Source organism: Brienomyrus brachyistius, chromosome 2 (assembly GCF_023856365.1).
Source record: "Brienomyrus brachyistius isolate T26 chromosome 2, BBRACH_0.4, whole genome shotgun sequence".
Lineage (NCBI taxonomy): Eukaryota > Metazoa > Chordata > Actinopteri > Osteoglossiformes > Mormyridae > Brienomyrus > Brienomyrus brachyistius.
Window position 1 is genome coordinate 20567846 of NC_064534.1, and position 13683 is coordinate 20581528.

A 13683-nucleotide genomic window follows, 5' to 3' on the forward strand; every position below is an offset into this window, starting at 1 on the left:
ATAAAACAGAAAACATTTCAATGAAAAAGGTCACAGTGTCCATGCAGAATACCAATATAAATGAAATTCTCAGTTTTAATGAAGGTTTAGGCCACATTCTGTCTACTTCACCACTCCCATTTATGTAAGGTCAAAACCATAAACAACCTTAAAATTATGTCTCTTAAAGAAAAACTCCTGACATAGTAGGACAGAACAGAGATTGATCACTGGTAGGATATCTGTGGCGGTTAACCTATAAATTTTGTTTTGGATGTTCATATTTCAGAGAGAGGTTTTCTATAAATAAATACTGTAATTATATGTAACTTAATTATAATATTGCATAATATGTCACATAACAATGCTAACAATGTTTTAATGTAGACATTAAATGTCTTAACTCTCATCCACTTGTACATCATGTACAGATGTTTTCATTATGATTTTTGATGCTTTGGTGCAACAAATGCAGTTGCACCTGTTATATTTTACAAAGGAAGCTAAAGGAGTTAAACATCAACATCAGATAAATCACAAACAGCTTGGGCATAACTGTAAGCTTGCTCTGATCATTATTGGTGCTATCAGGAAATTGCTTTCTGCCTGCGGATAAATGGTACAGTTATTTGCCTAAACTGACTAACTACTGTGTTTGCCACACATTGGGGCCCACTTTAAGCTGGATAATACTTAATATTAAGTACTAGTTAAATGCAGTTGTGTGAAACACAGAAGCTGGTTTATATTGCTGCTTCTGAGTTGCTGCCTCTGCTGTTCTTTGTCACTTGGCACCTTGGATCATGCCTACAGCTTGAGCTGTAACACCAGTACCTAGTCCCTAGGTGAATGTTTATGCCTGAATAAAGCTTATATGTAATTGTATATATACCCTCCGCTCCGATGCACATGGTTCATCCAATCTATTGAGCATTCGTCTAGCTATAAGTGCTCTGTTCCCCAATCTCTGAGCTACTGTGTGCTGCTTCCCGCTCCCCCTCCTCAGTCACAGTTTACTGTCACTGGGCCAGGATTAGGAGCATGTGATCAGGCCGTTGCTCAGCAACTGTCTCCATGGTAACATCTCTATTTTTTTAATGGGTGGGAAGATAACTATGGAATGGAAAACAAAAAGGAAATTAGTTGAAACAAAAAAAAAATTGAAAATTGTTAATTTCATCAGATTTTATGAAATATGTGTGTATGTGATTTTTTTTCTTTACATATTAACCATATGAAGAAAAGGAATATGATTATAATGCAAGAAGCTAAAATTCAAATCAAAGTCTAATATTCTTCCTCTCAGTCATTTTAATAATCTATCAGAAATGATCTTTAACCATAGGTAATAGGTTTCCTATTTTTTTTTTATCCTAGTCTCACCCTTCTGTATAACCCACACCATGTCCAGCAGAATGCAAACTGGATTGTAGCCCAGTCTGTTCCTTTGTGTTATTCAAAACACTGCTCAGCCACTTGTGCTGTTACATCTTCAGCCCGTGCCTGCTGTGTAATCTCAGAGACCCCCCCCCCCACAGGCACACACCTAGCAGCATCCCTGTAAACCTTCTACATCTAGTTCTTATGTTTGGTATTGTCACCATCCTTAACAATAGGATATAGAATGTAATGGCACTTGGCCTTCATATGTGCTTCACGCCAACATTATAATGACTCATATGGTAAGTAAACTGACCACAGCACACGCGTACACAAACTGAGAAGCACAAGTTAACAAATTACACAATAACTCTGACACTTAACTGGATCTGTTGTAGCTTTTTTTTATGTTTCGCTTTATATTTTATATTGTGCTTTATATAATGAAGGTGCGATATTTTTTTATAAAATGCCACAAAATTGACAGAGCACGGAGCAGCTGATTTCATAGTGTTTCCGTGCTTTCTGATTTTTACTGGAATTCAGTCAAAAAATGCCTTATCTCAAACGACAGATCTGGTGCAGTTTGCTGGTCAGCAGCTTGTTCTGCTTGAGGGGAGAAGCAGCACACAGCTGGGACTGTAGGCTTTGAGCAGTGATGGGTGTTTCGACGGTCCATCAGGTGCCAAAGACACAAATCTGCTTTGATTGCTCAAGAAAACCGCAGAGTTGGCAGTGAATATCCACATCAGCTTTAGTGATATTACAACTCCGCCATAACCGTCATCTCCCACATTATACTCTGCTTGTAGTCCTATACTCTGGCTTATGTCTTGTATCTCTCACACTCTCTCCTACTCTCAAAACAAGGCACTGTACAGTCCGCTCATCTTTTTTTTTTTTTGCTTACAGTCTCACCATATAATGAATTAATAAGTCACGGTACTAATTTTTACTGCGTTTGTAGGATTTGCACATTAAGATTAATACATTATCATCTGTGCCTTGCCACTGCACTGAGATGCACATCTTGATTAGTCATTTCTGCTGTGCCATTGTAATGCCCACAATTCGAGGACATGATGATGAGCTAAACTAGTCACTCTCTGTCGGTAACGCATTCCATCACTGTCTCTCTTTGTGTGTATCTGCCCTGTCTAAACCCTGCACGTCCAAGCAGTGCACTCATAAATGCAGCTGACAACTGTGAAAACCTGAGCAACATGGACTCTCTGCTTTGCAAGATGATTTTCTGAATTATGTTGTATAAGCAGATCATATTTTCATTTCCCTAAGCTGATCAAATTATTTAGCTTCCAGTGAGCAGTAGAAGCAGTAGGCATCAAGGCTTTTTTTTGTTGTTTTTGTTTTTCCAAGGAATAAATGATGAATACTGGATCCAAGTCGGCTCGAGCCCCGGTCAACTTCTGACAATAAATCTGCCCTATTGAAATGCTTTGATTAATGAAAAATGACTTTGATTTGCAAAGTGTTCAGTTGAAACAGGTGACAAACAGGCTGATGGCAATACATTTAAAAATATTATATTTGGCTGCAGGAGTTTGGTGGTGAATTTTTTAGTATGTTAGACATAAACTGTTTGCTATAGGAGGTGATTATGTGGTATCTGTTTTTGAGTAGTTAAGTCCCAGAACGGGGTCATGGTGATGCAGGAGTTAGTCATACTGAGTTGATTCTTACCGTTTGGTTGTCCTCGTAGAGCCTGAGGTCATAGCCACTGAGCTCCACACAGAAAATGATGGCCGTCACCCCCTCAAAGCAGTGAATCCACTTCTTTCTTTCTGAGCGCTGCCCTCCAACATCAACCATCTTGAATGTCAGCTCCTTGAAGGTGAACTTATTCTCCACAATTCCGGTGGTCATATCGCGGGAGCGCAGGATGTCTTCCACTGTGGGTATGTACTGCGCGGCCGAGATGCGGTCCAGGTCATTGAGATAATAAGGGGCATTATCCTCCAAGTGGTACTCATTAGAGCGGCAGAAACACTCCTGAACACCAGAGTCCGCCCAGAGCCGCTTCATGACTCCAAGCAGGTCCGGTGTGATCTCGCCTTTGCTCTCGGCCGGCCCTGTCAAGGCGAACAGCTGGACGGCGTCATAGGCTCTGTCTGGGTTGTGAAAGTCGATCTTCAGCGTGGTCATAGCGCGGATGATGCGCGTGAGCGAGTCGATGGCGTTGTACAGGATGAGCGGCTTGTACTCCTTGCAGGCCTCCAGGTTGAAGCCCCCGCTGTGGATGATCTTCATCTGCTTGACGATGGTGCTTTTGCCCGAGTTGCTGGTGCCAAGCAGGAGCAGCTTGATCTCGCGCCGCTGCCGCTGGCTCTCCGAGCGCAGGTGCCGGTCGATGCGGCGGGAGCGCCGGGCCGCCTCCTTCTCCTCCGAGCTCTGACGGCATCCCATGATCTGCTGTGGAGTGGCGGAGAAAAAAAAGGAAGGAGGAAAGGAGGAATTTCTCAGGTGACTAAGATCATCTATGGAGGGGTCCCTTCTGGAAGGAGCTGCCACCCAGGGCCAAGCACAGTCATGAATACAGAGCTGGCAGATCATACCCCCATACTTTTGGCTGCTGTTTTGCTGGTGACTGCTTGGCATATTAGGGACCTTTCTCAGACAGCTGGTAGCTGTACCTTTTTATTATAGTGGGCAGCCCAGGTCTGAATCTATACACATGAAAACCCTCCTCTCGCCTCCCTCCTTCAGAGCCACTTCAGCATCTCTACTGCTCACTTTGCCCATAGTCATCCAGCCTCTTCCCCCCCCCAGCCCTAAAACTGTATCTCTCTCACCAGTCCTCTAGTTTCTGGAGAAATAAGCACTTTGAGCCTCGGCCGTGTAGATCCACTTTTTGTCTTTATAGTTGCACTCTTCCCCTATTCTCTTCTGCCTTAACGAAGTGTATGTATGTTTTACAAGCTCGTAAACTGTCCGTGCCGAAAAGAATTAACGTGAGTGTGGTGCAGCCAGCCTGATGTCATTGAATTCCAGATATGTGTGCTAACATCCTTCGATCCCATTAAAACCCTCCAGTAGAGCAGCAGATACATGCTGGTGCACACGGCTTTATGGTTCCGCTACCACCCTGTTTACACTCTTATTATGTACTGTACTCCGCAAAGGAGCCCATTTCCCCCTTTAACATTCCTGAGTGGTCATGACTGGACAGTGTTAAACCCCAAAGAATAAAGACATTCATTAAGACACATTCCCACAGTTTGTGACTGCTGCTCCAGGGCACAGATCTGTGAGGGAAAGGGTATATACTTAAGCAGATGGTCCTTTATGTGCATAAAGACCATGAGTTTGGCAGTGTTCGGGTGAGCACACCTTGTTAATGGCGCGCAGGCCTTGCGTAGTGCTCGGCTTCTTGACCCTTTCGTTTAGAGGTTCGCTGCCCTTGTGTTCTCCCCCCACTTTTTCTGTGTGGGCAGAATCTTGCTTATCTGCAGTCTCACTGGCAATTTCATGCTGCTTTTATACCAACCACAGCCTTTCCACCACTCATCATCATCATGGCACTTCTCTGCCTCAGTGCTATACATACAGTATACGCAGATGAGCATAACTAAAGGAAGGGGCACGGCCTGAGGCCCAGACAGATGGGAGGTCTTGTCATGGGCCACGTGTGTTTGTCCTTACAATGGAACCAGCTGTAAGGTATCCCATATATTTTACAAAGCAGTTAGCTCACAGCCTGTCCCTCCTTCATTTATTTACTGCACTTCTTGTAATTTTTATACTGTAAAGGAAATGTCACAAACCCTGTGACGCACATTTATACATAATGAGGAGAGGATGGCCTGCAGGGCTACTGTCGAGCTGTAAAACCTCACTGTGGTGTGCCATGCCTCCACGTGTGTAAAGCACAAATGTTTGTGTTTTACTGCACAGAATCATAACAAGCCACCACCAACCATGCTATCAAGACGCGACAAAAGCTGGGCTCGCGCCTTCCCACCCCTCCCCCTGTCCACCGGCCATGCAGAGGTTCATTCTTTTGTCATTAGCAGCCTCTGTTTGTCTATATTATCGCATCCTGAGCGTTTAGAGTGCAGTAAGCAGTCAATTTGCTGTATAAACAGAAGACTCTCCCAGACGGTCTGCGCAGTGTTACGGTGAGACAGGGAATGGTAGGACATGATGTTGGCGTTCTGTGTTTATGTGGCATTTCTGTGTGTATGTGTGAGCATGCGTCAAGACAGAAAAAGAATAACATATAAAAAAACACCTTGTGCTGTGCGCAGTGCAAGTGAACCTGAGTGTTCTTTTACAGTGGCAGTAAAGGGGCCATGCCATGGAGAGTCCTGTGGTATACATAGCACCCAGACACATTCCGCTACTGGCACATTCTCCTCGGTTCCCCTATAGGCAAAAGAGCTGCATAACATGCTCCTTATTGCGCCCTCCGTCCTCCAGGGCGAACACAACAGGGTCTACATTGTGCAATAAATAGATCATTATGTAAGTGTTGGCAAAAGCAGAATGACATCTCTCTGTAATTGATAATTGTGTGTCATGTTTGTTACGAAATGCTGTTTGCTAGTATTATGCTCCAACACTGCCTCTCGCCATTTTTCTCTCCCCTGTTTTCTTCCTGGTGCTGGGGAGGGGCGGTGAGAGCCTCACTCTCAGCCTTAACCACTCTTTTGTTTATTGCCCAGGATATCACACCAGGGCCCAGTGCCCATTTGTGCTTTTGAAGGTCTGTCAGTTTGTCCTTAACCGCTCACTCTGATCTATAATGCTATAAAGAAAACTTAGCATTCGGTTACACAAAACATATTAATGCGTGCTTAGGGAAAAGGTCACAGTTGTAATCCCTCTGTGTGGAGTGGTATTCATTGCCCTATCTGTTCTCGTACAAAAAAAAAAAAAACATCACAGATGTTTATGCTGAATTATTGGTTATGTTTCCATTTTGTGGATGGAATAAATTACACGCTTAATGAAAAATGAAACTGCTGAATTTCATACTGCTGTTAATTTTCATTGTTTTGGCAGCCTTTGCACTCAGGGTGAGGCCGGCGTTAGGAGGTCTGGACCTTGTCGCTTTCTTCCACTCTATTTGTCACATTGTGCTTGACATGACACTGCCATGTCACGCCCCCCCCCCCCCCACCCACATCCTGTAGCCTACTGCATGACACCAAGGCTATATTTGGCACAAAAACCCTGATAGATGCTAAGCCATGTCATTGGTGTAACTGACTACCCAATTGCATAATTAAATACAACTTTAATCTTAAGAAAAATGTGTACAGTAGAGCAGAGAGTCTATATTTAGCCCTGCCAACTGTGCGGACTATATGCCTGAGATGAAATGCACGTGACAGGCTCATGACATGGGAGGAAAAAAACACATTTGTCAATGAAAATGAACGATTGCTGGGATATTGCTGTGTTTAGTTTATCTGTTATAGCTAGTGACATTGTCTGCTGCATGTTTGTGTGTGTTTCATAATTCCTTACCTAATGCCCTTAGCAATTACCTTACCTATTTATGTCACTCGCATGCTTTTGCATGGTTGAACCATGAAACTGAATTTCAACTTTGATTCTTATTATTAAGTTATGGTCAGCATGAGTACTATACTTATATTTTAAAACTGTTTGCTCAGCACTATGATTACCGCTTTTGCCATCAAATTTCACTTCACCCAGAGGAACTGCTTCCTTGATGACTGAGGTCTTAATATGGTGAAGACAAGCGCTGATGTATTGTGTGTTTACTTCACAGCTTTTGTGAAGCATTTCATGCTTGGTTTCAAATAAACACTGGTGATAGATAGCATTTTGAAGTACGCACTGCCAGCTGTAGGTTGGCCTAGTAAATTTAAGGATAAAGATTTTTACTCTTCCCAGAACTCAGGAGAGCCAGAGAGAATAGGGAAGCAAATGTCCAATTTTTGCATCTGATAGTTATTTTTGCTATTTTGATGCTTAGAGTCTTTGGGTTTATGCAAAGCAACTTACATGACTGGATAACAAACCTGTACAACCTATACACAACCTATGCTTCTACCAGTCATCCAGTCCAAAAAGTGATGACAAGAAGTATGCAAAAATCAAATTCCCAGGCATCTGTCATGATCAAAGGCAGGGCTTCTGAGCAGATTCAGAAGATATCCACTGACAGTCTGGGCTTTGCATGCAGTGAATGCCTAGAAGCAGTCACTGTCTGTCCAGCATCTGTGGCGGGTACCATCCACATGTCTGGGCTCAGAGTAGAACCACGCCCCTGTCCACCAGAGCCTGATTAGGCAAATTTGCAAATTATATCAACCTGTATTCTCAGTCTCGTAAATAACCCTGACATTCTCGTCAACTTGCCTATCAGAAATGTATGAAGTGCCTGAGGACTGCTTCAGTCCCCAGACAAATTGCATACACTTAACCACTTTAGTAACTATAAAAGTGACAGCTTTGCATTGGACAAGGTGTTTCTGTGCAGCTCAGCAATTAAGAGTGATCACTCTCTCATTCAGACTGCAGTTTCACTGTCAGTTATATTCAACAACTCTTAGCTGGTCCCTGGCAGGACCTTCATGCGCATTCTGCCTGCAGTGCTTCTGCATCCATGTATGCACATACTGCTTACCTTCTTCTTGAATATCATTTTCTTTTCAAATACTCTCTAAAGCCCCTCACATGTGAGATTAACATATCATCTTTTCAACAGTATGCAGCGTATCTCGTTTGTCCAATTTGCACCCACTTATCCAGTACAAGGTTGCAGTGAGCCCTAGATTCTGGCCCAGGAAGGACAGAGCCCAAGGCAGGGAATATGCGAAGGGGGATTTCCAGCCTATCAGAGAGCTCACACATAGTCACACACACAATCACAATGCATGGGCCAATTTGAGAAGCTAATTCACCTAACTGCATGTCTTTGGGCTGCAGGAGGAAATCAGCTTCAAGAAAAGTTGAATGGTTTGCCTGCACACAGAGTACTGGGGCAAAATCACACATGGAGGTGTAAAGTCATAGAATTACTATCCATTTTCCAAACCGCTTATCCTACTGGGTGCGTGTGTGTGTGTGTGTGTGTGTGTGTTTACAGTGCATGCATTAGCATAGTTTTCAGAACTTCTTTCAGGAATTATGCCTCTGAACAGGGTGCCTAAGGCTGTACTTCAGAAAGGTGGTTTGAAGTGATCTGAGCAATAACTACATTAATGTATGACAGATTTTATTGCTTGGCAGAAACTAAATGTATTGCATTGAGTCTGAGCAGTCATGAGCAAACCCGTGGCATGCCTAACCTCTAGTAATATTTTTGTGCCACGTATGGAGATAGAATTCTTCATTTTTAGTCTTCAGCCAGCTTCAGGGGGGAATACAGGGCTGAACAGAATTGTAACGTGTTGCACAGTAGCTGTCAGGAAAGTCACTAGAGATTTATAAAGAGGTGCAGTAAGTCTTTACAAGGGGACTCAGATCTAATGAAAATGAATGAGAATGCACTATTTAAACTGATTAGTGTACTTTTTTTGGGAGGGGGGCACTATACCCCCTCAAAACAGGCCTAGTAACACCCTTGGTAGCAGTAATTCCTGGAACATGCATTTATGTAATATGTCAGAATTTTGTAAATGATCATAATTCACTGGCCACTATCCTGAGCAGTATAATGATGTGACCATCTGTTTCATCAGTCGATTACAGAAAGCATTTTCTGCTGCTTTTTAAGCTTTAGCAACTTAAACGTGACAATGAAACAATGTTGCTATAAAATGGGTAACTTGTGTTTTCTGTCTTTTTGGACCCATTTCTGTTTCATTGAGGTCACTGGCGGTGATAATATCAGGCAGCCAAGGTGCCTTAGACTCTTCATTCCAAGTAAAGATAATTATCACATTAGGCAGCACCACAGAAACCGTTTGTCACTGTCATAACAGTTTCACTTCTCTAGAATCTCCCCATATCATTAAAAATAAGTTCAGAAATTATTAAGAAGTTCCAACGAATGCTTTGTCTTAAACGGTAACTTCTGTCTTGCAGGACAAGCAGCAGCACATTTTTGCATCACGGCAGTAAACCTAAGAAAGCCATTTTCTTTGGAGGTCCAAGGCAATTTTGGGAAGCAGCGCTTAACCCTCCCATCTGTGGTGACATTTATTTGGGACCGAGCCAAAGGCTATAAAACGAATAACCTGATATTTTATTTTCTTTGCTTCACACAATAAGATCAGTAAAAGTTGAGCTGACCTACATTGTCAGGGCATAAACAAAAATGAGTTCATGTAGACCGGTAGCTGAAAATGATAGAAAGGACACTATCCTCAGTAGGAGAAATAATTTACTCATTGACCAGCTAATATATACTCTCTGACTGACACTAATTCTGCACTCAAACATCCAAGCTAAGGCAGTTTCATGATTGACATTTGAATATGTTGTTACAGAGACAACGTGCACACGAATGGGGTCTTCGTATTCATCTTCCCTCATAACTGCAGGGTTAGACATATTGATATTTAGTGCTGCTTCTGTGATGCAGAGCGGCCATTTTGTGCCAGAGCACTTGCCACAAGGACTTCTAATTAGCCTGCCAGACTGGGAGGCGATAAAAAGGCCCAACGGAGAGCCGGGCCAGACAGCACGATAAACGTGCCTTGTGCTTCTTCAAACAAGCTCTGTCAGAACTTAAATGATTACAGTGAGTCGGGACCCTGATTTACCAACCCCTGTAATGGTAAGAGCACTTTTCATGTACAAATAGCAAAGACTAGTCATTTTCTAACTAGCAAGCACTATTAGCAAGTGGCAGGTTTGTTATCCAGAGCCAAAACAAATTGGTCTTAATTCCCTTGTGCCCACGGAGGGTTCAGGAGAAACTTCTGCAGCTTATGTTATTGCATACATTTCCTTTTTATTCTGTAATATGATGGAAACAACATCCGATCCAGGCCAAGCTAGGTTTATGCAGAGGGCAGCCGGTCAAATCTAATATCATGCATGTAATGAGGTAGTTTGTATAAAGAAAACTACTACATTTTGTTACATAATTAATACATCTGACAAAGTCACATATTTTATATTTCGTTTTCATGAGCTCGGCAGACTGACATCTTTAGAATAACAAAAATTAATAGTGAAAATTGACAGGCAATGTTACAGTCTTGTCTCACTTTCAGTCTCTACGCAGTTCTGGCAAAGAAAAAGAAAATATGAATTATTTCTGTAAAGCAGAAAGGTAATTTCAGTAGACCTGTCTTACCACTTGCTTAGCCTGCATACCTGTTGAGAGGTCTGTTGGGACCATGGAAAGGGCCAGTCAACCCATCAGGCAACAGTGGCGGCCTTCTGAGAGAAAACCGACTTAGCAAACCGCCGGTGCCACCACTGGCATTCCCCAGGCACCGCACTGAAGCTCACTTGGGGCGCTTCATGGGCTTAGACCGGAACTGACCGTGCGTCTCAAAATCCCACGCCCCAGATGTACTTATAACAGAAAAGGTGTGTCAGCAGGTCAGGAGCCTTTCCCTCTGTGTCAGAGAGCCAGCCATGGCCAGCGCCGCACTCCCTACAATATTCTGAAAGACGCAAACATCCTGTTGACACAGTCCCAGCACTTGCAGCCTATTGTGAACTGAGGACAGGGTCAAAAGCTTAGCGGGCATGCTCTGTTTTGGGCGGTCTGTGGCATTTTAAGGTAAACCACAGCCGGTACCTATCACTGTGTGTCGGTGATGATAACTCGTGGAGTTTAATTCTGCTATCCAGAGATATGTCTAACACAGGCCAGAGTTCATGTTAACAAAGATGTAAATGAGTGCATTCAGCCAAACCAAAGGCAGTCATTGCCGTTATTAAGCACATATGTAAACCTTTACAAATATTTGGATTTTATTTAGTACTGTTTTTTCAGATTTTTAGTATTCTTTAAAGCAAAGAAAGTTCATATCTAAAATATGTAATATAATTACTGTTATCACTAAAGTACTACAAAGAAAAGAATGAATGAATGACTGAATGAATGAATGACATGCTCCTGAAGGAAAATGCAGGGTTACAGCTGCAAGTAAAATGCACAATATAAATAGATAAAAATATAAAAATAAGGTCATTCCACTGTGAAGTCCAACGTACAAAACAAGGTATTCAACGACATACAGTTCCAGGAGTTTGTATTCAGCTATATGGGGTCGGTCTGTGCCTTCTAGCATGCCCGCAAAAACAACGGATGGGAATCAATCCATTGCATTAACGTCAAACAGCAGCAGCGACATGCTGGTGGGTCAGCGGGTATCATGAATGACAGGCGGTTCCTACTGTGGAAGCCTGCATTAATAGTTAACGACTTCATAGTAATACCAGGAAAACCAGGACAAACAAGCATTCCTTAGGCTGATGGTGATCACTTCATTGTGGTACCAAAGTGCTGTTTAGTAATAGTACCCTGATCTGCCTTCTTCCCAACCCTCATTCATGTTACGTTGCAGACGCTAAATGACTGCATGTAGACTATTAGCTTCTTATACCACAACATGCATATTTTCATAGGCAGACACCCCTGCATACGCTCATACTGAAGCACTTTGCCCTGCAGCAAACATCTATCAGTATCTTCTTACCATATTTCCTGCCCCTCCCCCAATCAACATTCACCATTTTTTTTTTTCATTTTACGCAATTTATGTTAGTTAAGGTGCAGTTACCAAACCTCAGGTGGCGTTTGCTAGTGCTGAGACAGTTTGTTGTTTATTGGTATTTGTTAATGCTTCTTACTTTTTAAACATAATGCCTTTCCTGTAGGCTTAGACATTACACTACATGGAAATAATTCTTTCTGAAGATCCCTACCCAATTAAAGAGCATCCTGTCGCCCAAGCGTCAGGTGAGGTGGTAAAGGTAATCATGAGGATGTTTTCAAACACGAATTTGGTGTAGACCTCAGTTTACTGTATATATGGGGAAACCTAAAAGCTTCCGTTCATTGACTCAGTTAACATAAAAAGAAGCTTGATAAGTTCCACTGAAATCAGTCTCAGTTTTTCCAATGGAGATTTGCAGCACATGGCTACAGTTACGTTATAATATTACAGTTCAAAGACAAGTCGTGCAGCATGGAACAATACAGACAGGGAACTCAGTAATGAACTCCACAAGGAGACCCACACACCTGAGTACAGAGGCTATGGAATAAATGCGTTTAGTCTCCCACCGCAAGGAGAGAATCCAACCATGTCTTTTCCTGTAATATAACCCAACTCCAGAGACCATAATAAACTCTCTCTCTGCTTTTCTAGATGGATGAGGTCCTCTTAACAGTGACAGTTAGTTATCTCGAAGCAGAAAGAAACTAAAGAATGGTGCTAAAGAAGTCTTCTGATTATTGTTATGTAGATTAAAATATATCAGAATTTTCCTGGGCTGATGTTTAGGTGATGCAAGAGGCTCAGTGAGACACTTGTCATTTAGTGTCAGATATAAATGTCTCCGCCCGTTTGCGGGATGTTTGTAGCTCATTGGTATTCAGGGTCCGTGCCCTGTATGCTAGCTCCAGAATCGCTTATGATACATATACTGCACACCTAGCATAAGGATTAACGCTTTTTAAATCCCAGTTTTAATTGTGAGGCTGTTGCTGAGGATTTGAAAGGTATGTTTGTCATGCTCATTGATATGTAAGGCATTTGTAAATTCTTTGGCAGCTGACAATGGCATCGCATTAAAAGAAACTGTTGAAATCATCTGCTTAAAATCATCTGCTTAAAACCAGACAGATTTTTTAAAGGACAGGAAAGCTTGTTTCTGTGCAATATGCTGTGTTGTTTGAATTGTTTGTCTGTGACTAATCACAGCCTAATCAGAGCAGGTTGATCATGGGAACAGATTTGACATCAGAAAAAGGCAGATAATGGCACGTATCTCGCCAGGGGCGGTTTTCATTGTGCCGATCCAGTCTGGAGTTCACTTCACTGCACAGCTTTATGTTTGAATACATTTAGCTGCAGATACACAAACATATAGCTACTACCTCTCGCTCCTGGATGAAGTTGTTCATGACAGCCAATCAGGGCCGAGTGACCTAGATAGCTCAGCCCCAGCACGTGTTGCCGTGTGGGCCCATGTCGCTGTGTGTTTCCCACCTCTGCACGTGACTGTAGGTACTGCTGTAAAAATTAGGAATCGGTATATGACAACGAGACCACAAACTACACAGCAAATCTAAAGCAACTTAATGGAACAAAAACAGCAACAGGACATTTGTGACCCACGTTCAAAAACCACTTTTGGACTTTTTTTTTTTTCTGCCAGTATATTTCATGAATTCTCTGGGGGTGTGTTTTGTGAATA

At 42.5% G+C, this 13683-nt stretch overlaps 2 protein-coding genes across 3 annotated transcripts in view; one reads left to right on the forward strand and one right to left on the reverse strand.

Annotated features, from left to right (window-relative positions):
- The window catches only part of rsph14 (radial spoke head 14 homolog), a 47753-nt gene that overhangs the window by 16712 nt on the left and 17358 nt on the right, over positions 1 to 13683 (forward strand). The gene's annotated exons all lie outside the window — the stretch shown is intronic.
- LOC125723373 (guanine nucleotide-binding protein G(z) subunit alpha) overlaps positions 1 to 13683 on the reverse strand; it is a 28394-nt gene that overhangs the window by 12144 nt on the left and 2567 nt on the right. The window contains exon 2 of one of the 2 annotated variants that reach the window (XM_048999910.1): positions 3061 to 3786. In XM_048999910.1, coding sequence (XP_048855867.1) covers positions 3061 to 3783 — 723 coding nt within the window. In that variant the 5' untranslated portion in view covers positions 3784 to 3786. Of the gene's footprint in view, positions 1 to 3060; positions 3790 to 13683 lie in introns of both variants that reach the window. The other variant, XM_048999900.1, reaches the window with a different exon arrangement.